Source organism: Tachysurus vachellii, chromosome 25 (assembly GCF_030014155.1).
Source record: "Tachysurus vachellii isolate PV-2020 chromosome 25, HZAU_Pvac_v1, whole genome shotgun sequence".
Lineage (NCBI taxonomy): Eukaryota > Metazoa > Chordata > Actinopteri > Siluriformes > Bagridae > Tachysurus > Tachysurus vachellii.
Window position 1 is genome coordinate 6,286,899 of NC_083484.1, and position 25,602 is coordinate 6,312,500.

At 36.2% G+C, this 25,602-nt stretch overlaps 1 protein-coding gene across 1 annotated transcript in view; it reads left to right on the forward strand.

The window, feature by feature from the left end:
- sema5a (sema domain, seven thrombospondin repeats (type 1 and type 1-like), transmembrane domain (TM) and short cytoplasmic domain, (semaphorin) 5A) overlaps positions 1–25,602 on the forward strand; it is a 208,578-nt gene that overhangs the window by 135,798 nt on the left and 47,178 nt on the right. The window contains exons 14-17 of the mRNA XM_060861873.1: positions 241–422; positions 828–971; positions 8,731–8,878; positions 24,940–25,165. Coding sequence (XP_060717856.1) covers positions 241–422; positions 828–971; positions 8,731–8,878; positions 24,940–25,165 — 700 coding nt within the window. The remainder of the gene's footprint in view (positions 1–240; positions 423–827; positions 972–8,730; positions 8,879–24,939; positions 25,166–25,602) is intronic.

Consider the following 25,602-nt stretch of genomic DNA (forward strand, 5'->3'; position numbering starts at 1 on the left):
GAAGTGGCACTAAGTTTTAAATTTTAAACATTTCTTATAGGAATCCAGGTGCCAAACAGTGTGTTAACTAAGTGTGTCACTCTGTGTGTGAATAATCTGAGTGTAATGAAAATTTAATGCTGCTCATTTTCACTTTCACAAACTACCTTGTTATACGCTTTTATTGCTTCACTGTGAGAGTGTTAGATATTTGCAGATGCTTACTATTTTCTCTGTTTGTGTGTTTGTCTCTGTATGTAGGTAAAGAATATGACTGTAGATGGTTACTTTGGCCCATGGTCCAGCTGGAGTTCATGCAGTCACAGTGATGGAGGAAGTGTTGGCTTGTGTCAGTGTCGAACCCGTGCCTGTAACAGCCCGAGTCCTCAGTGTGGAGGAAAACAGTGCCAAGGCAGTAGTGTGGAGGTGGCCAACTGCTCCAGGTATACACACACACACACACACACACACCATCATACCATAAACACTACCTCCCACTGGCACACACCAATAGCTTGTGAAGCAAATAGTAAAAGCATATTTTTAATCAAATAACACTTTATAAAAGCCTCAAGGGATGGACAATTCTTGAGCTTTTTTATTTTATATTCTTATATTATGTATAAGTATAATTAATTATTTACAACATATATAACAGTTTACAACATCTAACATTTAAATGCAATTTAAAAGCTTACATAATGTATTATTATTATTATTATTATTATTATTATTATTATTATTATTATTATTATTATGTCTTAGTAGTAGTATGCAATGCATGTTAATATACAGTAGGTATTTCAAAGTGTTTCTGAGAGTAAGTGCTAATGTTGTCCTGTGCCCAGGAATGGAGGGTGGACACCATGGACATCCTGGTCCTCCTGCAGCACGAGCTGCGGGATCGGCTTCCAGGTGCGTCAGCGCTCCTGCAGTAACCCAACGCCTCGCCACGGGGGACGAGTTTGTGTCGGTCAGAACCGCGAGGAGAGGTAAGGACAAACTCAGTGTTGAAATCTGAGGCTCATTGCCATGCCATTCTCTAAGACAAGAAACACAGTTAACAATTCTGATGTGACCTTCACTGTTGCTTAGCTGTAGCATGATTTACAAGAACACTGTAATTCAACACTGTAGGGATTTTTGCCGTGTACTCGTTCCCAAACCTGTACAAGCTTTTATGATGGGATACATGACGGATAACCAAATAATAACCAAGTGTACACCTACACTAAGTCTTATGTTTTATGTCTTAACACCTCCTGTAGCTGTTGATTTTCTCACTTAAGATGAAAGGTGAAGATGGATTTTATTTTGAAGTCTAGTGTCAGTGCAGCTCTGGATCATACTGTATAAGGCAATGCGATATTAATTAACACTAAGAATTTATTTATTGGGGGGCACGATGGCTTAGTGGTTAGCACGTTTGCCTCACACCTCCAGGGTCGGGGTTCGATTGTCCCTAGTGTGTGATTGCGTGAGTGAATGAGTGTGTGTGTGCCCTGCGATGGGTTGGCACTCCGTCCAGGGTGTATCCTGCCTTGATGCCCAATGATGCCTGAGATAGGCTCCCCGTGACCCGAGGTAGTTCGGATAAGCGGTAGAAGATGAATGAGTGAATGAATTTATTTATTTATTTAATTTGTTTTATTTTTATTTATTTAAATTGTGCTATAGAATGAACTCACAGGCATCTTAGGAATTACCCATATAAAACATAAAGAATTCTACCTTCCTTTTTTTTGGAATTACTAATTAACCCTCAGGAGTCGACTGAGGCACTTGCATGACCTTTTGCATTATTTCTTTCTCATTTCAACAGCAACAACGTAAAATTCTCCCATCATTTATGGAGATACAGAAATGAGGATCTGTTATTCCGAACTGTAAAGGTTATAATTTTACTTGTGTTCACTCACAATCAAAACAAAATGTTTTTGTGCTTTTGTGTAAAACAGAAAATGAACAGGATGCTCTTTCCACTGCATCCATCTTCATGAATTCTATGAACTTTGCCAACCTGTTAAAGATGCACTTGGTAAAACGTTGTTGATTTATTTAATGTTACAGCATCTCTGAAAGTAGTTTGGAGTGTAATTCAAATTTCAGATTTATGTAAAGACATTCTTAATACAGTATTGTTTCTATAGTATAGTTACTATACTATTTACAGGGATGAATGTCTGATTGGGGGGGCACGGTGGCTTAGTGGTTAGCACGTTCGCCTCACACCTCCAGGGTCGGGGTTCGATTCCTGCTTCCACCTTGTGTGTGTGGAGTTTGCATGTTCTCCCCGTGCCTCCATGGTTTCCTCCCCCGGTCCAAAGACATGCATGGTAGGTTGATTGGCATCTCTGTGCATGAGTGAATGAGAGTGTGTGTGTGTGTGTGTGTGTGTGTGTGTGTGTGTGACCTGCGATGGGTTGGCACTCCATCCAGGGTGTATCCTGCCTGGATGCCCAATTACGCCTGAGATAGGCACAGGCTCCCCGTGACCCGAGGTAGTTCGGATAAGCGGTAGAAGATGAATGTCTGATTGGAAAGTCATGAGATTAAATCCCAGGACCAACAAGCTGCTACTGCTGGGCCCCTGAGGCTCTTAACCCTCTGTTGTATAAATTGAAATAAAATGTAAGTCACTCTAGATAAGGGTGTCTGCTAAATGCCATAAATGTAAATTTTAGGCCACAGGAGAATCTTCAGTACAGAGGACTTAAAGCTTTTCAGTTTCTCAGCAGGATGTCAAGGTGCTGTGTTTTTGTCTTATTAAATTAAGGGCAGAGAAAAAAGAGGACAGTAAGTAAATGTCTGTAGAGTTTGCATGTTCAGCTCCTATGCTTTAGGGGTTTCCTTCAGTACTCCAGTTTCCCAGGCCCACCTTCAAAAACACGTGTTGTAGGCTGATTGAGATTTCTAAAATATTTGTAGTGTCTGTGCTTGCGACCAAGAAATTAGATGTCCGTGTCCCTGCCTCGTGCCATGGGGATAGACTCCAGGTTCCCTTTGACCCTGTGTAGGATAAGCAGGTCAGAAAATGGACGGATGAATTAATGGATGGATGTAATAACTGTAATGAGTAAATTCTAAAAAAAATGATTGTAGTTCCAGGCATGGGGCAAAGCTCTGCATCATGAGTTCAAACCCCTTGTCTACCAAGCTGCCACTGCTGGGTCAAAAGCAAGGCTCTTAAACCTCAGTTGTATAAAATAAGGTAAAAAAATATATGTCACTTTGGATAAGGGTATCTACTAAATGCTTTAAATGCAAGGTTGTGTAACATTATCAAAAGTTAATCAATTTTAAAGCAAAAAAAATAAAGAAAAACACAAAGCACAGGACACATGATTAGAAATGCACAAACAGTATACAGTGAACAAGCTGTAAAGAAAAGGCACAGGATAGTATAAATAGGCATGCTAATCAAATCCTAAACTGAAATCAGATGAACCATTAACAATCCACTGACATGAAATTTTGGAAGAGAAGAGGAAGAGAAAATAGGACACATAATATAATAATAACATTGTGTATACATAGAAAAAACCCTGTGTAGTAGATTGAAGAAGATTCATGACAGAGACCAGGAAATAACCAGGTTCACAACATTAAATGTAGCTTTAAACAGGTAATAATTATGACACGTCTTTCCTTAATTAATAAGAAATGTTATCAGTGACATATTGCTTGTGATACAACATTGATAAAACATTTCAGCAGGTGCTGCTATAGACAAGTAATCATCTTTACATCACACCGCACTCTCAGTGATTGTTTTCTTACCAAACCAGGTCATGATTTATTCCTTACATCTCTTTATTTATGTATTCATTCATTCATTCATCTTCTACCGCTTATCCGAACTACCTCGGGTCACGGGGAACCTGTGCCTATCTCAGGCGTCATCGGGCATCAAGGCAGGATACACCCTGGACGGAGTGCCAATCCATCGCAGGGCACACACACACTCTCATTCACTCACACAATCACACACTAGGGACAATTTTCCAGAGATGCCAATCAACCTACCATGCATGTCTTTGGACCGGGGGAGGAAACCGGAGTACCCGGAGGAAACCCCCGAGGCACGGGGAGAACATGCAAACTCCACACACACAAGGTGGAGGTGGGAATCGAACCCCGACCCTGGAGGTGTGAGGCGAACGTGCTAACCACTAAGCCACCGTGCCCCCCTTTATTTTATTATTTAAAATGACATTTTGATTAAAAGGTTAATTAAAGGTCATGGAATGACTGCTACCAAATCGGTCGATTTCTTCAAATCATTTCTGAAGTAAATAAATTAGTAAATAAAATGAATAATAATCAAATAATTTGCATGTGGACATGTGCACTTTTTACTTTACTGTAATAATAAAATGCTTAATTTAACTTTAAGTACAATTAATTGTTTGTTTATTTAGTTGGTTGGTTATATCAAATTGATTTATATCGATTCCAATCAAAGAGCACATTAAAAAATTCCTAGAAACTGTGGCCTCTTTGTATTATTTGCATTCATTTCAACATGTCTAGATATCTCTTTTAATGATTAATGACATTATTCTATGTGCACGAGAAGACGGTCACTTTGACAGGTCTTCCATCTCTTTTTTGAGTTACCATGGGAACACGTAGAGGCTAGGATTGCTCAAAGGCTGAGGAGTTATAGTTCGGGCTTGTACTTGGCACTAATTCTTTAGCGATGTATTGCTACACAGCCTCCTCCTCAGGTTTTCGACAACCTCGATATCCAGAGTTCAGGGGCCTTTATTGCTTCAAGAGGCTCAGTATAAATAAGTGGTGAAAAGAAGCAAGCACAGGCTGTGAGTTTGGCTCCATGCTAGCTAATCTTCAAGGCTCCCTGCGAGTTTTTTATTTACCTGAATTACTTTAACCCAGCTTCTCAGCCCTGAAGTGAACAATAGGCATGAAAGGAGCTGTGAAGCATTTTCATCTAATGGAGGGAGCGTGTTATAGGCCCTAACATGCTTTGTTAGGCTCATAGAAGGAGTCTGAATTGGTCCTCAAATAAAGCGAGCTGTATTCTTGTTTTTGTTCAATGTGGAGTCTTCTGTTCTCACCCACACTCTTTTGAGGCAGTGTGTGAAAGGTGGCTTGGTTTTGATTGTTAATATTAAGTAAGAACTTCTTTTTGCCTTACAAAACCGTCTTCCACTCATCTGATTGGCGTCTGGTTAAAGGCGCTGCAGTCACTTTGGTCAGGCAGAGATCCTCACACACAGCTCCACCGGTGTCCTGTCTCTGTCAGTCAGCCTGCACTTTGTGTATGAGAGAAAGAGAGAAAAATACGTAGACAGAGTTTGGGTTTCTTCCAAAGCTGACAACATGACTCCAGTAGTATTCTATCCTTGTTGTCTCTACTGGTGTATTACAGAAATAAAACTAGGTAAAATCAGGTTCATTTCAGTGTGTCCTGAAATCAATTTTATTCAAGAAAAGCAATGATATTCAGTTGAAATTTTTAACTGAAATGTAAAATTTTTCTGTGTCTATTTTCAAAAAAAACCTTTACTCTTGCTTCTTTTATCATTAAGAACAGAGGAAAAATGAGTATTTAGGGTTCAGCGCTTGTGATTAGAAGGTTCTGCATATAAACATTCATGACTGCCAGAAGACAAGTGTTGAGCCTTTATGCAAGACTCTAACGGAATACTTAATTATTTTAAATGATACATGTACAGTAATGCATCTGTAATGTACACATAAGTGCCACTTTAATAGGAATACCTGTACCCCTTAGTAATTCCAGTGAGCATCAGTCTACAGGTAGAAATCCCTCTTGCAAATCCGTGGCCAGGTCACTCACTCACTCCTTTAATGTGAGTATGTAGTAATGTATGTAGAGTGGATAAAGGCAGTTGTATGTACAGTGAAAAAATGTGCAAATTGAAATATAAATGTGCAGATTAAAATATAAATAAGAAGTATGTGTGAATAATGTAAGAATAGAGTTGTTTTGTGTATGTTAAGTGTTCATCAAACCATTCTGTTATCAGATGCTGTGTGTATGAATGCATCATTCTCTTGATAGACAGCACAACCATTGGGTGCACATGGTCCAAGCTCCTTTGTTGGACATTTCATTGTCCAACCCCTGTATGTCAGAGCAGAATGGCCAGTAGCTCAAATAACTGTTTTACAACAGCTGTGAACTGAAAAGCATCTCAGAATGCTCAACACGTTGAACTTTGAAGAGGCAGACAGCACAAGACCACATCAGCACAAGCTAAAAACAGGAGGCTCCAGTGGGCACAGCTGTTTGTCATTTTTCATTACTCAGCCTATCCTTATAGCTTTTCCTCAAGAGTGAAGGCAACTTAGTATTCTTTATATTTGTGCCTTCTCTCCATTTGTGTGAGTACCTGTTAGTAAAGCTTGACCAACCTCCTTATAGAGTCTAGTATCTTACCTCAGCCAGACTTCAACACTACCAAAAACCAAATTAGGAGCCTTGAGGAAGAGCAGATTTTTTTGTTCTGCCTGAGATGTGTTTGACAAATGAACGAGTTTAGGGACTTCATGCAAAAATCCCCATTCTCACCATAGCTCTTGGTTGCATCTGCTGTTAATTATCTTTTTTTTTTTTCTTTTTTTATTGACTTATTACTGTTTTTTTCCTCCATCTTCTTTTCCTCAGAGTAGCAGTAAACCCATTAAAGTAGGCAAACGTACTTTAGATGAAAACTATTTGAATAAGTTAATTGACAACGGGCTGGGCTATGCTATAAATCTCTTCTTCATAAGGATAACCAGACTCTTTAACTGAGAAAAGTTACTGCAATCTACTTGTAAACACTGCATCTACTTCAGGGCTGTTCTTGTGTGGTTTAAAAGAGCAATAACCCATTTGTTCAGTAGATCAACGGTTAAAGCTCTCCACATGGCTTTTAGTTATTATCCATATATGTCGATACAGTATGAATATGTTTATCGGTATTTAGATATTCGGTTTACAAACTGTTTTAATTTGCTCCTTTTCAGCCTTTGGAAAGAAATCATGCAGAAATAACTGACCAGGATTTACAGTATAACATCACATTGCCAGCTCTGTCTAGATAATTAGTACAATTTTGGAACTGAAGATGGCTTTGGATTAAAATGACCACAAACTATTTTTAACTCAAATCTTCATCAGTGTACAGTTCAACAATCTTAAACAAAATAGACTTCATTTTAAAATCACAATGAAATTCCTGGTTACATAATTGTACTTTTTGACCTTATCGTGGAGATATAGAAGAAAATTTATTTAAAATTTACAAATGATTTATAATTACAATGTTCACTGTAACCCAAATGATGAAGGTGAGTTTTGTTATGAGTCTAGTTGGTTCATATAATCTCAGGGATGTTTTCCTTTCCACTAAGACTCTGGTTTGCTCATAAGGAATAAAATGAATTATTAATTAAAAATGTATTTCCTCATTTTATATTCTGATCCTGCCCAATGTTAAAAGCAGTCTAAAAAATAAAATTGAATTGTGGTTCATTGTGTGTAAATATATATTATGTAAATTCGATAGCTTATATTTTGTATGCATACTAGGTGTATTGTGTGTAAATATATAATAATATACAGATACCATCCAGTCTCTGCTAATTAACTAAGCTTTTGATTAGCTAAGCCTTAGTGTATACTTAGCTAATCCTCATCTTTACCTGAACATTTTCAGCTCTATAAAGACATATCTTTGGATTATTCATATATCCTCTATAGCTTAGGAAGCTAAGTTTATACTGAAAACCAACATTGAATAGAACACCAATGTACTGGCAAGAAAAGGTTAATTAATCATATCTTTAGATTTCTCCTAGCAAATATTGCCCTAGATTAGCTTTAACTAACCTTGTTTAAACCTTTTTAAAAAAAAAAAAAATCTTTACTGGGTTTATATCATTAGTCTAATCCTTATAGTCCAATCCTTATACCTTACTATATCCTTAATTGATCTTTAGCCATCTCTTAGCAAAGATTATCCCTAGCTACAATCTTATTAGGTGTTCTTTTCCTTAACTTTATTTCTGCTAATCCTTATACCATCCTTAAGTTAAGCGTATCTACATTATGTTGAGGATTGTTCTTAGGATTAGCAGATGTTCCAGTTAAACATTGCTGGATGTTTAATTTTGTTGGGTATAATGTTTAATTTTATGTTGTGTAAAATATGTACAGCCCTGTGCATAAAAAGATGAGTTTATTTGCTTGTGCTATTCACAAAAGGGGAATGAGTAAAGATAAAAAGATGGATATGGTATGCAAGGCGTGTAGGATTTCAGCTTTTCATAAGTATAGGAACAGATATGTTTTGAAGTAAATAACACTTAATATTTGGATGCATATCCCTTATCAATTATTGCAAAAAGCCTGCAACTCACTGACATCACCAAATTGAATGAGTTCTTCTTTTGTAATGCTTTTCCAGACTTCTGGTCTGCAGTTACCTCTTCAGGAGGTGAACTGTGCAGTTGGGCTGAAGTCTATGACCAGTCTACAACCTTCCACTTTATCCCCTTATACAGTCTTTTGATGTGTTGACAGTGTGTTTTGGATCATTGTTTTTCTCCATAATAAATTTCCTATAAACTTCTGAACATATATTTGGGAACTTATACCTTTATTCCCTTGTACCCTGTATTCCATTGATTTTTCTTGGCTTACACGATTGTTATGAAATTTATGAAACTATATGAAGCCTAAACCTAAACCTCATAATCTTCACTTTTTTCCAGGTACTGTAATGAACACCTCCCATGCCCCCCACATATCTATTGGTCCGCTTGGTCACCTTGGGAACGCTGCACGGTGCCATGTGGTGGTGGCATCCAATCCCGACATAGGGTATGCGAAAATGGAAACGAATGTCCGGGATGCAGCATGGTAGGTTACTCAACTGTCCCACAATCTGAGCTTTCTAACCTTCTCACTTACGCCAGGCTGTTTTTATTTTAGGGTCAGTGATACAGTTTTTATAGCAATAAAACATTTATTTTAAAAAAAAGCAATATACTGTATACTTCTCAATGCTCAAAAAACCTCCTCATGATGTGTGAGTGCATAAATATACATATTATAAACCTTCTCAGTTATGTGAACCCACTTGGCTACCATTTTATTGTTCTATCTCTGTGCGGTGAAATACGCAGTCATATATTAACATAATGTATAGTTACAAACAGTGTATACAGGATGAAAATCCTGGGGTGAAAAATGCCATGTTTATTCACAACATCACTCAGATACTTATTCACAAAGGCACAGCTTATTCTTAGGTGGTTAATATACAGGTCATTGTATATCACATAAACTTATGCATAACATAAAATTATGTTCATAAAAGAAACCATTTTACAGTATATTCAAGATGTGACTCAGATGTGAAACAAACACAACACTTAATTTGATTAATTACGTTTAATTGACTACCAGCTGCTAGGGTGAGAAACACAATGAATCAATCAGCATCTTGTATTTTTCCTATTCTATTTTAATACTACTAGCAAACTTTGAGTATAGAGGTATAATCTACTAAAAAATATTGTGATATCTAACCCATTTCTACCCAAGTTCATCTTCATAAGACTTGCGGTCGATATACATTTTGCCTTCAGTGTACTGTTAAAAAGGGTTAATTTTATTCATACTGTCATACAGGTATCTTAGTTTCTATACCTGTTAATGCCATTATTAGAGGAAAATTGGTTGTAGGTGGAGTACCGGATAAATAATTTAATTAAATATTGACGCTGTTTATACTATCTGGAATATAGCCAAAATGCTTAAATGCATACAGATCGTGCAATATTTCTGTTTTGCTTATTTCTTAACACCAATTTCTTAATCTTCATGCATTGCACTGCTGCTACATGATTGGCTAACTGAGTTGTTTCTCTTAAAATGGCCAGTAAGTGTTTGTATAAACTTTTTTTTTTAATTTAATTTCACCCTGTTACTTTCCGTTTCAGTGCTGTTCCACTTTCAGTTAAAAAATAATAATAATTCAAATATATCACAGATCTCATATTTCTGTAGGTCACTGCTACACAGTGATGGTAGAGGAACTGAGGGATTGTGCTTCTATTATTAGACGGTGCATATTTCACTGGTATAATGCAATCCATTTTGACATTGATTCCAGGAAGACCACTGCAAATGCCAGCCACCCAGTTTTTTACCCTCAGGCATGTACTATTGTGTGTTGTTTCGGCCTCTGAAGGCTACTCTGCTAGTAAGATGTCAGCTGCCCTGGGGGATGATGGGAAGGGAGCGTCGCACTCGGGCTGCGTCTCCCAGATGTGGACATGCACTGTGATTTTTATTCTGTTTTCAAAGGCACTTGTTTGGTCTGGATTTCAACTAAACCTAATTCACATGGTCATGATTTACTCAAACAAGTTGTTCTGGGAAATGAGGCAGACACGGTAAGGGTGCTGATGACTATGATGTTTGTAGAGGTTTTGGAGGTTCAGTTTTTGAATATTTTTAATAATTACAGTACAGCTGGAAAAAAATCAGATGATTATATTCCTGGGAAAACATTTTGAATGATGGCATTTATCAAATTATTTATTTATTCAAGAAATGGATGCTTGAAAAAGAATAATTGTCTGTAACTTACAAAAAAGTTTTCTTGAACTTAAAGAAAAAATGTTTTTAAACTTGAAATAGCTCAAAAGTCTAGAAAGTCAGGAATCAGTATAATTCTCATAAAATCTCATTGAATTGAAACTGTCTTGATTATTGAGAATGTGACCAGCAAAGTAAGGTCAGTATTAGCTAGCAAGTATATTCGCTTTGCCTTGTTTAAAATAAAGACATAAACACATATGAAAGTGTGTGGTATTAAGAGATACGTAAGATACATCGTAAGATAGTGAGCTAGCTGCAACACATTCTTGTTTTAGGGTAAAGTAAGTAAACTACTCAGTCACAGCAGTGCTAAGTGTAGTAATACAAATTTAAATAAAAAATTAATAAATTTTATATATATATATATATATATATATATATATATATATATATATATATATATATATATATATATATATATATATATATATATATATATAGACAGGAGTTTGGCTCTTATATCCCATCAACAAAAACACTTCAAAATGTACAGCTTCAAATTATGTTAAAGTATAAAAGTAAAAATAGAATAAATGAAAACATTTATAAATGAAAACATTCATCCCTGAAAACATAAAAACATTTGCTTTAAAATAAACCCTAGGAAACTATACGAAAGAAGGAACCCAAGAAAAGGAAAGCATGAGGTAATAATAACTAACAAGTGATGATGCAAACTAGTTGAATTCTCATAGCTAGCTGTCACATTACCCACAAACATGTGACAATGTCAAGAGATTTTGTGTTTGAAAATGTTTTGTTTGTAATATAGAGATTTCTAGCAGTAAGTAAAAAACAAAGTATAAGGTGGAAGAAAAAAATCAGGCAAGTACCAGATAAGACTTTAGTATAATCACAAAGTAAAGTAATTGTACTTTGTTACTTCCCATGTCTGGTCTACCACCCACTTTAATTTATTTCCACTTTAAAGAGCTTCTCCAAAGAAGCAAGCAACAAATTACAGACGTGGTCAATGCTTGACTGAGAGGTCAATACATTGCACAGTTTGTCCTCCTCTGTTCAGTCCCATTTCATTATAGACATTCATTGCTCCTCTACAGAAAAGTGTTGGGGTTCTATCAGGGTTATCCAGCTCATCTATATGTAATTACATTGTGGACTTGAAAATGAAGAAGTGGTTTGGTCATCTGCTGATGTATTCACATCTATAAAGCAATGCAAGTGTAACAGTGCTCACACTTATGCTGGTGCCAGTGTTTTTTTTTTTTTTTTTTGCACGAGTGGATGCCATTAAAATGATTTTTACTGGAAGTTGTTTAGATGTCGAGTTGAAGCTCCACCCCCATACCTTACCTTTAACCAATCAGAAGCTGTACTGACCAAAAAAAACCCTGAAATTTACTTCTAAATTTAGTTGAAATGTCTTAAAATTGTGCGTGCTTATTTTGATTTTAAATGCGGACAAACTCTAAATGCAGCTTTTAAAATTATTGGCACCCTTCAAAAGAATAAGCATTATTGATTAAAATAAGCATTGTGCAAATATTCCACTTTAAACAGTTAAGCAATACATTTTCTAATATTTTTTAGATGATAGTATTTTCTTTCAAAACTATTTGTGGCAAAAGTATTGTATAAAATTAATCTTCAGGATAGACACAAACTTGTCATCCTTATGATGACAAGTACTGTACTGTAAGTTATGGTATTAGGTATTATTTTAGGTTATTCATCTATCTATCCATTCACCTGTTAGTGTAATATTTATATAGTGAACAGTTCAAGCTTTGCAAGATTTATATGGAATTATCATTGTAACCAGATTCCTTTCTTATTAATCATAAAGTCTATGACACACATGTTGAACATTCGTTGTGCACATTAAGAAAAGAGCAGTGATTTATAACCGGGTGTCACTCAGAAGAGGACGGGTTCCCTTCTGAATCTAGTTTCTCCCAAGGTTTCTTCTTGATGTCATCTCTGGGATATTTTCCACCCCACTCAATATATTCTTTGACTTTCATTAGGCATCCAAATATGCAGGTGGATTTCTGTAAAGCAACCAAAATTTGTATATAGTGAAGAAATTGAAACAGTACACATAACAGACATGTACACGACTGCTTGTCCTTTAACTCATTACTTCAGATTTATTCTTCACCTTAATAGAAAGATATGAGAAACATGCTAATTGATGTCTGTGCATCAAGTTGCCATCTGATCACATGCTGTGTGTGTGTGTGTGTGTGTGTGTGTGTGTGTGTGTGTGTGTGTGTGGGACCAAATATATGTGTGATCTGTGTAATCTCGAGAGCCATGTGCTGGTAGAAATTAATGTTATCATAACCACCTGCTGCCCTCTCAAGATATTAGATATGTCAGAAATTAATTGTCAGTGGGAGGGCGTAACATCTGTTTGTAACTTACATCTATGTGGGACACTTATTTTACGCAACCATGTCCACTGGGAGTCTTTAAAAGTAGTCCAGATGTTCCTTGTGAGAATGAATGAAGTTTTGTAATTGATTGTTTCAAGAAGAGCGGAGAAGCCGACTGGATTTGATGGAAGATTTATTTAATAAGGAAAATGCCACCCTGGTGTTTGACTGTGAATTAATGTGTGTAGTGTTAATTACCCGGCGCTAATTGCATATGCATGGAGGTAGAAAGGTCTTATCCTTCATTTCACAGACTCTCCCTGTGAAAAGCAATCAATCAGGTACTATAAGGTAGTGCCTAACTTTTAATGTTTTAAAACTATTGGATATGAGAGAATAAGAAATCGAAAGGAAATCAAATTTATTTTTCATTATCATGAATTATCATAAATTCTGCTTCATTTTGTCAATGTGGGGAGTATACTAGAGAATTGCGAGGTGTACTCACTTATCACCATACAGTCTACTTACATGTCCAAGAAGATCAGACATTTGATTTTGGTTGCATTAATGATTCTTGTTGTGGAGGTTTTTGAGAAAAAGGGCAAGAAGGTTCAAAATTTATTTGCGCTGTTACACAACAAGACCCAACAGGTCCTTGTGTAGCATGAGAGAGGATAGGCCCTGATCATTCTTTGTCAACCATGTCATTGTGAGTCAGGAGAACCTTACCAAGCAGGTTTTGAGCCTTGAGTTTCACCGTCTCGTCTTCAGCTCATTCTGACCCTCTAATATTTTACCTAAACAATCTCTGATAACAATTCATATTCAGAAAGAACTTCTAGTCACGTATAAACAACTTCTTAATAAGATTCTCCTTCACATGGTCATCAGAACTGGTCTTTCCTCAGAAGCCACGTTAAATAAAGTAAGCCTGGCTTGAACACTGAGTAAAGAAACACGACACAGCACGCTGCTACAGTACTGTATGTGCCCATATTCAGATTGTAAGATTGCGGGATCTTGAGATGAAGATGGGTTCCTGTTAAGTATTGTTCTTCTCAAGGTTTCTTCCTCATATCCTTTCAGGGAGTTTTTCCTCACCAACATCACCTCTGGCTTTATCATTAGGGATAAATTAAATTAAAGATTTTAACTTTTACAGAATTTTTACATTCCTGTAAAGCTGCTTTGCAACAATGTCCATTATTAAAGGCTCTATACGTATACAATTGAACTGAATTGAATATCAGGTAGTTAACATTTCAGACACAACATGGCCAGATAATCTGTTTGCTTCTGAAATAGGAAATAAATCCTGACTAAACCACACTCACTTTTTATCATCTCATCTAGCTCACAATGGTTTGGACATCAGTGTTTAAAAAGGTGCTTCTGGTAAAATTGGCATCCATTCTTCCTGTTTTCATCTTCATCTGAAAATTTATAAAAAAGTATTTTTTACCCTGTGGGCTGATGGTGTTGTTAGCACTACTGCAATAACCACGTTGAACTTGAAGGTGAAATTTTACCTGGCAAACACAGCGGAGTGATACATACAGTGAAATGTCCTAGTTTGTTCTAGTAACCATTCATAGTACCATACCATACATAGTACTGACACCGGAGACTCCTTCCAAAAATGGCAAATGATGAAGGTCTCCTCACAGAAACCTCACCACATGAACAATTAGGGCAGTGGTGGCTCTAGCGGTTAAGGCTCTGGGTTCTTGATTGGAAAATCAGGGTATATGCCCCAGCACTGCCAAGCTACCACTGTTGGGTCCTTGAGCAAGGCCCTTAGCCCTCACTGCTCAAGGGGCACTGTATCGTGGCTGACCCTGTGCCCTGACTCCATCCTCCAAAAGTTTGGGATATGCGAGGGAAGAAATGTCACTGTGCTGTAACGTATATGTGACAAAATAAAGTCTTCCATTAAAAAAAAAAAAAGAACAACGGCAGCAATGCTTTACAAAGTTCAGAGCCATTTTTCCCACACAACCATAAACTTACTGAACTACATTGCCAGGACCCTGAGGTCTCACTAATACTTCACTGTCTGTAATCACGTTGCAATTCTGCACCAACCTGTACATCTTTTTCTACATCCATTTATGCATATTATCTCTACATACACTGGATATTTCTTGGTTAATCATGTACACATTTGCACAGCATATATAATTATACTTTTTTAGACATATTGCACTTTGTCTATACAAATGGCACATATTTCTATTTTGCACTTGTTATACTTACTGTATGTACACAGTATGTGCCATAACTTTATTTATTATTGTACATATACTGACATATTTATCTGCACTTGTTCCTTTCCACATTTTTTTTTTAAATATTTGCACTTCTGGTGGATGCTAAATGGCATTCGTTGGCATCTATCTATCTATCTATCTATCTATCTATCTATCTATCTATCTATCTATCTATCTATCTATCTATCTATCTATCTATCTATCTATCTATCTATGCCTGAATATGGTAAGATATTTTGTTTAAATGATTTTGTTTAAACGTGTTTAAGCTTTAAGTAAGAAACGCCGGTTGTTTAACAAGACTAAAAGTACACCAGGAAATGTTCTGCTCTGCCTGCAATTTTTGATGGTCAACATACAGATATATTTAGACACCTAGCAAAATTTTAGGCTCCAAAAAAGCAACTTTTGCTACCTGTCACTTCTCGTGAATTGCTGCAAGAGTTGCTTGTTGTCTCTCCCACAAGGGATGCAATCAGCTGTACATTAGGGGAAAAAATATGTCTGGTCATTTCACTGAATATCTTCATACAATAACCTCAAAGGATTTGTCCTTTCCAGTGGCAAAACTCTACTAGAGCAATGAAGGTTCTGCTTTAAAAAAACAAACAGATATTACATCATTAAATATATACATACAGTACATACATACACACACATATATATTTGTATATATACAAAACATATATATATATCATTTGAAATTCTAAACAGTTTCTGCTCCTAGAGCCACAGATTGCGGTCCAAAATGCTGGGGGATTTTTCCTGAAACTTTCTGAACTTCACTAATTTTTACTACAACTACAATTTCTACTGAAGTACACTGGAGTTTCTCTTTAAATAGATTTCATTCAGTTTGATTTGTTACGATTACATTAGGTTATTTTAGCTAGGATTAGTTCAGATTAGATTAAAATAGAATTGATTAAATGACAAAGGATTAATATGGATTAGAATTTTTTGGTCACATTCAATTATATTTGATGAGACAAAATTGGATGAAATCACATTTGATTGCTTTATGATACATTAGATTCGATTTTATTAGCTTGGATCACATTCATTTGCATTAGATGACATTGGATTTCAATGGATTAGATTTTTATTGTCAGAAATGATAGAATTTCTAAGTATAGAATAATTTAGTTCATTTAACTCATAGTTTAGTTCATATAATTCCGTTTAACGAAACTAGATTAGATTAGATTAGATTAGATTTAATTGTCTTAGATTAGATTGGGTTTGATTGTCTTTGATTACTTTGATTCATTTGATGTTATTCTTTTATTTTTACACATGTAGTCTACTACATATTATACTTTAATCAATTAGATTTGTCATAGATTATATTAGATTAGATCCAGCTAGTTTAGATTAGATTACAATAGATAAATATTATTGTGGATCCTTATCATGAATCATGATAATATCATGATATATAGTGAATTTGATTTATGTTAAATTACATTCCGTTTAATAAATAATTTTAGTTGATCAGACTTTTGCAGATTTATTTATTTATTTATTTTAAGTTGTGCAGTTCTCCTTTGTCTTTGATTACTTTGTTTGTAGCACTGTACAGTAGTAGTGCAATAACAGGATACTTACACTGAGAATCAAACTTCATTTTGCCAAATCATCAAAGAAAATTCTAGCCACTTGTGCATCATGTGCTGTTTTAGACATTAGATAATTGAAATCAAGAGAAGAATATAAGCTCTTCACGTCAGGGAATTCAGTCACATTCCTGTGTGATGTAAGCTTTCATGGAAATCATGGAAGGAGTGTATCACGTTGTGTGTTGCATGGTGTGTGCTTGCCAGAGTTGGTAATTGAGCTTATTTGTCTCACGGGTTCACAGTGAGTTGGCTGGTCTCTCGGGTGTGCCAGCGATAACAGATACACTCAGAGGACTCTGAGGTAATGGATGGGGCTCTGCTATTTTACATTTTATTGGTGCAATGTGGCCTGTTTGGATCTGTGTGTGTGCGCTTGTAGAAACATGTGAGTTAGGAAAAGTACAAGTGGGGAATCTCAGTGAAATAAATAATATTGTGTGTGTGAGAGGAACGGAAGGTGTTCCTTCCTACTGGGATTTACATTATCTGTCCAAGAGCACAATACAACAACACAGGGTAATTTTAGTCAATCATTCTTCTCCTGGTTTAACATGTATACAATAAGGGTATAGGAGGAAGCAGAAGAGTAGGTGAAAAGGGAGAAGAGGAGAATGGAACTAAGTAAGAAGGAAACATATTATGAATTCTGGTGTGAAAATACATTAAAAAAAACATTTTATTACAAGTAAATAATTAGGGGGGCACAGTGGCTTAGTGGTTAACACGTTCGCCTCACACCTCCAGGGTTGGGGGTTCGATTCCCACCTCCGCCTTGTGTGTGTGGAGTTTGCATGTTCTCCCCGTGCCTCGGGGGTTTCCTCCGGGTACTCCGGTTTCCTCCCCAGGTCCAAAGACATGCATGGTAGGTTGATTGGCATCTCTGGAAAATTGTGTGTGTGTGATTGCGTGACTGAATGAGAGTGTGTGTGTGCCCTGCGATGGGTTGGCACTCCATCCAGGGTGTATCCTGCCTTGATGCCCGATGACGCCTGGCTCCCCGTGCACAGGCTCCCCGTGACCCGAGGTAGTTTGGATAAGCGGTAGAAAATGAATGAATGAATGAAAGTAAATAATTAAACACAATGAGGTATGATGTTATAAGACATCATTTTCTATATGATTATATTTATACAGATGTTGTTGAATGTCTGCAAAAAAGACATCCATATACTATCCTCTCATAGCAGGAAGCTTACTGACTTTACAATGTCAAGAAAATGTACTGACTCTACAGTGTCAAAACATCTCTCTCTTCAGTGGATGTTGTTTTCTGATGGATTTTTATCTTATTTAATGTTTTGCAACATTATGCATTTTAACTTTTCTAGTCAGTTCAAGTAGACATTTACAGTTGTAGGAATTGCTCATGAGTTAAAACTACATGAAACTTATACTAATAATCGGAATATAGTAAATATGCCTCGTTCAAATAGAGATCAATGCATTAAACAAATACACTAGATTAAAATACACCGATCAGGTATAATATTATGACCACTGCCTAGTATAATAACACTGATTATCTCTTCTTCATGGCACCTGGTATTGGGTGGGATATATTAGGCAGCAAGTGAACATTTTGTCCTCAGCGTCGATGTGTTAGAAGCAGGGAAAATTTGAGCGAGTTTGACAAGGGCCAAATTGTGATGGCTAGACGACGATAGGTCAGAGCATCTCCAAAACTGCAGCGCTTGTGGAGTGTTCCTGGTATTTAGTGGATGGTAACTGTCAGAAATGGTCCAAGGAAGGAGCAGTGATGACCCGGCGATGGGCTCATGGGCAGCCATGGCTCATTGATGCAGTTACAGGACTTAAAGGACTCTGCTGTTAACATCTTGGTGCCAGATACCACAGCCCACCTTCAGGGATCTAGTGGAGTCCATGCATCGACCAGTCAGGGCTGTTTTGGCAGCAAAAGAGGGACTGTAAGGTGATTATAATGTTAAGCCAGATCAGAGAATACTAAAAATTATCCCTGCATATAATCAAATCGAATTTCTTTAAATTTCGGAAAAGTCTTTCTTTCCGATGCATGTGTGAAAGTATAACTTAAGATCCATTTCCATTGTCTGCATAACAAATGGAAACAAGTGTAAATGCACCCAAGCTACATTTAAAATAGATTTAAATCAGATCATTCAAAAAACTTTCCGAGGCCTAGGAGACATTTTAGCAGATGTTCTACAAGTATCAATACATCCATCTTCCCAAATCACAGTGAACAACCGTGAAGGGTCCCATTCATTATGATATGATGCTCATGCTCCATGCTGTCTGTGTCTGTCATACAGAACCTGGTGCACACAAGAAACACATAACATATTACAGGAGCAGATTGCACATATGGTTGCACTGGATGAACTGCAGTCAATGGTGTTTGCCTCAGCTACATGCTCACTCGCCGTATTAGACAGACTAAGAGCATCTGCTTCTCAAGACTGACTTCCAGAAACAGTCCAATGGGTTTGTATGAGTTAAAAAGTCATGATTGTTAAAGCAATCCAGCTATCTAGAAACACCAACAAGTGTGAGGTTAAAATCCAGATACAAGAGCATTGTGAACAAAGTCAACGATATTGAATAAGGGAATGTTTAAAGACTTTGGCAAGAAGGAACTAGTGTTGGTTAGTCTGTGGTGAACTTGGAAATTGTGCTGATTCATCAGCTCTTGGTTGCTTAATTCCACTTGATTACAAACTTTTGTTGAAAGGACATTATTTACATTTACATTATTTACTGTCCAGTGTCACCCAAATGAGGATGAGGTTTCCTTCTGTGCCTGGTTCTTCTCAAGGCTTCTTCCTCATATCATCTCAGGGAGTTTTTCCTTGCCACCTTCACCTCCAGCTTGCTCATTAGGAAAAATTGTTAGAGATATATAGTACTTTAATTTTAAGCTTTAAACTTGTACATTTTTAATCTGTTTCTATGCTTATGTATAGCTGCTTTGAGACAACGTGAATTGTTAAAAGCGCTATACAAATAAATTAAAATTGAAATTGAAAATGTAGCTGTATTTTCATATTCTATATAATCATGGAATGGAAAGGATTAAACAAGGAAAGAAGATATATATGGATATATGATATTGGAGATACGATAAAGGTTTTTTAAAAAAGGATTAGAGAAGGCATGAAGGATATAGTAAAGGATTAGTGGTATAATGAGAGCAATAGATTTTCCTTTGACCCGTGCTGAGAAAGATTTTGCGGAGGATTGGAGAATATGGCCGTCTTGCCTTATTGTGTTCATCATTACGGTCACAGCACTGAATTTGATTCCCTTGTTGTGCATCGGATTCGCCTGATGTCTCACATTATGATCCTCACACACAGCGCAGATGGTGTGAAATCAGTTCAGTGAGGATCAGCAGCTCAAAGCATGCTGTGTAGTGTGCATGATTTGCCCAGTCGGGGATTATTAGAGGGGGCAATTTCCTAATTAAATCCAATTGAGTGTTTTGCAGCAGTGTAATATACTGTATACTAGTGCATATCCTGAAATAGAGCTGTTAGAGCAATGCATGGATAATGACAGAGTTATTCCTGGTTTCTTTGTTTCTTTGTGTACACACACGTCTTTTTAAGAGGCATGTGTAGAACTTAAGAGATCAAGTCTAAAACTGTTTATCTAGTATTTAAAAAGATAATAATAATAATTTTAAAATAACTGATATAATGATAGCAATTAAGTCTAGGAAAGCTTGTTGTTGTATAGTGTTGCATCTGTGGTGAACGCAGAAATTGCACTGACCCATAAGTTTCTCGTGAGCTCCTGGTTGCTTAATTCCACTCAACTACAAACTGTTGTTGAAAGGATATATTTATATTTACATTATTTACTGTCCATTATCATCCCAATGAGGACGGGTTCCATTCTGAGCCTGGTTCGTCTCAAGGTTTCTTCCTCATATCATCTCAGGGAAAGTTTTTCCTTGCCACCTCACTTCCAGCTTACTCATTAAGGGAAAATTGTTTGTTTGAGGTATATACAGTAGTATCTTAATTTTAAACTTGAACATTTGTATTCTGTGTCTATACTTATGTAAAGCTGATAGACAATGTGAATTGTTAAAAGTGCTATACAAATAAATTGAATTTACTGTCACTGGTTTCCTCCCCAGTCCAAAGATTAGCGTTGTAGGCTGATTGGCATCTCTAAAATGTCTGCAGTGTGTAAAAGGTGTGTTTGAGTGTATATGCTCTCCAGGGTGTCTCCTGCCTTGTGCTTAATCTGGGATAAGCTCTCTCTCTATATATATATATGTCCTTAATGAAATGTCATCTAAGGAATCCCTGTTAAGGCACCGAAATAATTTTTTTTTAGCATTTTAGTGACACCATGTTGTGTATTCATCATTATAATAAGAGATGAACAGCTTGTGGCCTAGTTAGAGCTTGTTCATTTTACAGACACACCATGTGGTTTTGATTAAAAGGCTCTAATTATTGGCCAAGTCCATGTGTAAACACTTTTGGCTTTCATGCTGTGAATCAACACTTCCCCTTACCCAACATCTTCACAAGCACAATAACACTTTGGTCTGTAAGACCCATCATCTGCTTTCTTAGACGTTCATAACAAATCTGTGTATCTGTTTCTTAAGCTGTTCTTTACTGGATTTTAATTTTAATTTACCTCATTACTGCCATACTTTGGTATCAGCTGACATTAAATATTATATGTATTAAAGCAATAACCAACCCCAACATTTTTCCTCAGCATTTTAGCAAGCATGTTTTTGTCTGTATTTCTTCTGGGTACTTAGGTATCCTTCCACTAAATCCATAAACAAAGTCTCATTCATCATTGGACTTTTTATGTGTGTAGAAATAACTAGGAATAGTTATTGAGTGTCAAAAAATTGATATCGATATGTTTAGTTTATATATATATATATATATATATATATATATATATATATATATATATATATATATATATATATATATATGGTTATGTAAAAAAGACATATACTTATGTAACCCTAGACTGTAGTTTCTTCTTCTAAAAGTTTTGTATTCTATAATAAATACTGTATAGTAAGTTCCACAACAGAACATGATTTCATTGTTTATACAAAAAATAATTTAACCAACTTTGTTAATTACTAGATTTAATGATGTAGAGTGAACGTGAGCAATTCACGTAGTGTAAACATAAACAGGTTACGGTGTAAAATCTCATGAGGATGTCGGTGCCGATTGGAACTATGACTGTAATATTAAAGTTAGGCGTTTAATACTAAACCGTGCCTGAGAGAATTTTGCAGTTGTATTGTAGCAGTTACACAACACCAGTGTTGTTGGTTTGATTGTGAGCTCAGTGTTTGATTTTCAGGGTTTTGAATATACACACCTCCTAGATGTAACTAATTTAATTCATTGAAGGTTTTTTGTTTTTATTTTTGTATTTTTCTGGAAGTTTTCCCACTTGATTCAGTAACGAACTGTTTTTAGGCACTGTAATGTTTTAACATTAAATCTTACTTTTCATGTCATATTACATATTTACATTGATGGCATTTAGCAGTAATATAAAACTGGGAAGAGATATAGCTTTTATTTACGTATGCAGTAGTATTTCTAAGTACTAGTACTACTTGAGTCTTGATGAGTACATTGTACCCTGAGAGATACAGTACGTGGGACACTCTTCACCAAAGCACCTTAACATGGATGAAAATATGATTTTTGGGCTAAAATATAATTTTCCGTTGAGAGCATTGATGATTACAGAGATAGAAGGCTTGAAAACAGTTTGGTGGAAAAATATCAAAAAACATCCTCGACTGTAATTCAACATAAATTTGTGCGGGGCCTTTAACCTTGAGCTTCTCTTCCTCTTCCTTTTTTTGAGTAGAGGACAACATACTCCTTTTGACAGGTTGATGGATGAACACAGATGACTTATCTTTTTTTTTGTGGCAAGGGCTGGCAGCCACTCAGAGCCTACGCAGCAGAAATAAATAAATGGACATGAAATGGCCGAAGCTCACCACTCCACCTTTTCAAAGCATTTTACTAGAACATGTCACAAAAGACATTGTAGTCAGCAAATCTTTATAGATAATGGATTTCTGCATTTCTATAAAAAACTCATAGCACAGGCCGACGTCCATTTCCCCTTTGATCTGCTTTGTAGTAACGTCCCTATAGCATCACATGTAGGATTTTTCATGCCAAGAGTTTTCTTTTTCTTTCTAGACAGCTGAAAATAAAACTAAATATCTTTCGACTAGGCACAAAAACCCAGAGAGAAACAGCATATATAAAGTCTTTATTATTATTATTATTATTATTATTATTATTATTATTTCTATTTTACCAGACAGTTCACAGGCAATGCTACTTTAGCATAAATATTGCATTAGCAACTGTCAAACTAGCAATAACTATCAAGCTAGCTGCACAGTCTGACATTAGCAAGATGGCTAAAACCACAGATGTTACGTTACCAGTGTTAGCCATATCATTCTCAGAAGATCCTATGGTGTGTAATTTGCTTTGTTTTCACAAAATTTGTTTTGTTACAGGATTCAGAAATTGATGCTAATCACAAACAACACAGTCAGTATTATTATTATTAACTTATATTACCAAGGTTACAAAGATTAAATGAATTGTAACCACTTAAAGAGCGAGCTCATCGATCACACATGAGTTTGTTTAGTTTATAATGACTGTTTAATTGTAATTCTTATTTTATTTACGTTATTGTTGCTCTGTGTCTTTTTTCTTTCTTGCTAACGCTAAACAGTGATGCTGGTTATGTTCGCTGGCTAGGCTTTGGTTTTATATTTAAAGCATGATCAAGCTAATGTAGTACTAAATCCTAGGAAATCCTGAAATTGACATATTGACATTAATGAATATTTTGTGGGTTTTGGTGCTAATCTGGTTATTGGTGCTGTAGCTGTGATACTCTTTTGAGATGTTAGCGGTTGTGTGCTAAAATGGTGTCACAAGGGGGACCTTTTTTAAAAAAACAGACAGGGGAATCATTAGATTTTTTTATTGTTCTCATAAAAACTCAAAGATCGAGAGTTTCTTTTTTCATGAGCCAATACAATTTGAGATTATAGAAGTAATGGAAACAGCAAAAGTTGTATATATACGTCATGATGTATGGCACAGGTTACTCCAGATTCTTGGCCCAATTCAAAAACAGGAAAGTTGTAGTTTGTAAGTTAATATGTTTAAACAGAGTGTACAAATGAGGTGAGAGAGGTAAATAGACTAAAGCTGTGGATGGGGGCCGCCCGGAGACTGTCATGCCTTCTTTGATCCACTGATGTGTTAGTCAGCTTTATGGTCAGGTCTTCATCAGTGACCATTTGAAGACTTTGGTGAGAAGGAATTAGTGTTGGGTCTGTGATGAACTCAGATTGCACTGACCTGTTAGGTTCTCAGGAGCTCTTAGATGCTTAATTCCACTTGGCTACAAACTGTTGTAGAAAGTACATTATTTTTCTGTCCTGTGTCACCCAAATGAAGATGCGGTTCCCTTCTGAGTTTTGTTACTCTCAATGTTTCTTCCTCATCTCATGCTTATTTCTTTAAAGTAAATAGTAATATCAAACCCAGTTCTGCTCTCTGAGATGCCCCCAGGAGCTTTCATATAAGCATCTAAAATTTGAAGGCGTTACCTTTGACCAATAAAATTCTCTGTAAGCTTTTCCCTACAGAGTTAAAAATATCTCATTCTGAAAGCCAAACTTGTCCTGATTCATTTTATATAAGACTTTCAGCCATAAAATAATTAATTTGGTTATACTGATTGAAAACTATCTCATAAGTCAATTTCTATTTGTCAGAGAAATGAAGCATCAGTGTACTGGAAAAAAGGGTTAAAAAAAAAAGCAGCAACTGAGCATCTACTGAAAAAAGAAAGCATCAACCCAGAATTTTATTACAAAATATATCTTGCATATGTTGAATATAAAGATAATTATTGTTGTTCAAGGAAGAATTTTACCTTTAATAACTCTCATAAAATATTAAAAAAAAGTGTCATCATTCATCATCAGACCACTTAAAACCATGATATAGTGCTTGACAGATTTCTTTTTTCTTTTACAGGAATACCAGTCTTGTAATACCCTTCCCTGTCCTGATCTGAAGAAAACTACACCATGGACACCTTGGACCCCTGTGAACATCTCAGATAATGGAGGCCATTACGAGCAGCGATTTCGCTACACATGTAGGGCGCGAGTGGCTGAGCCGAGCATGCTCGAGGTTGGAAGGCAGAGGATTGAGATGCGCTATTGCTCCAGCGACGGCTCCACCGGCTGCTCCACCGATGGTAAGCTTTTATTCATCCTTCAGTTAGGCCATTGTGTATATATATATATATATATATATATATATATATATATATATATATATATATATATATATATATATATATCCTCCTCTGCTATAGTGATCTTATCTTCCAGCTGTCTGGCTCTCTCGCTGTGATGGAGTGTGTGTGCGCTGGCTGTAGGGTGAGATGCTTCATCGTTTTTGTCCGCAATCGTGAAGGCAGCATGATGTGTTGAAGTGAATAATGTCATTCGCTTTCACTCCCTCGCTCACTCTCCCCCTGCTATTGATTTTCTATTGATTTATGGTACCACAGCTGGTACCTTTCTCTTGGTTACCCCATCAGAAAAACAAGTAAACCTCTATAAGAAAGGATTCATGAGTCCACTATTATGTAATGTGCAGGTTTTTTAAACAAGGATTAAAAACAGCCAT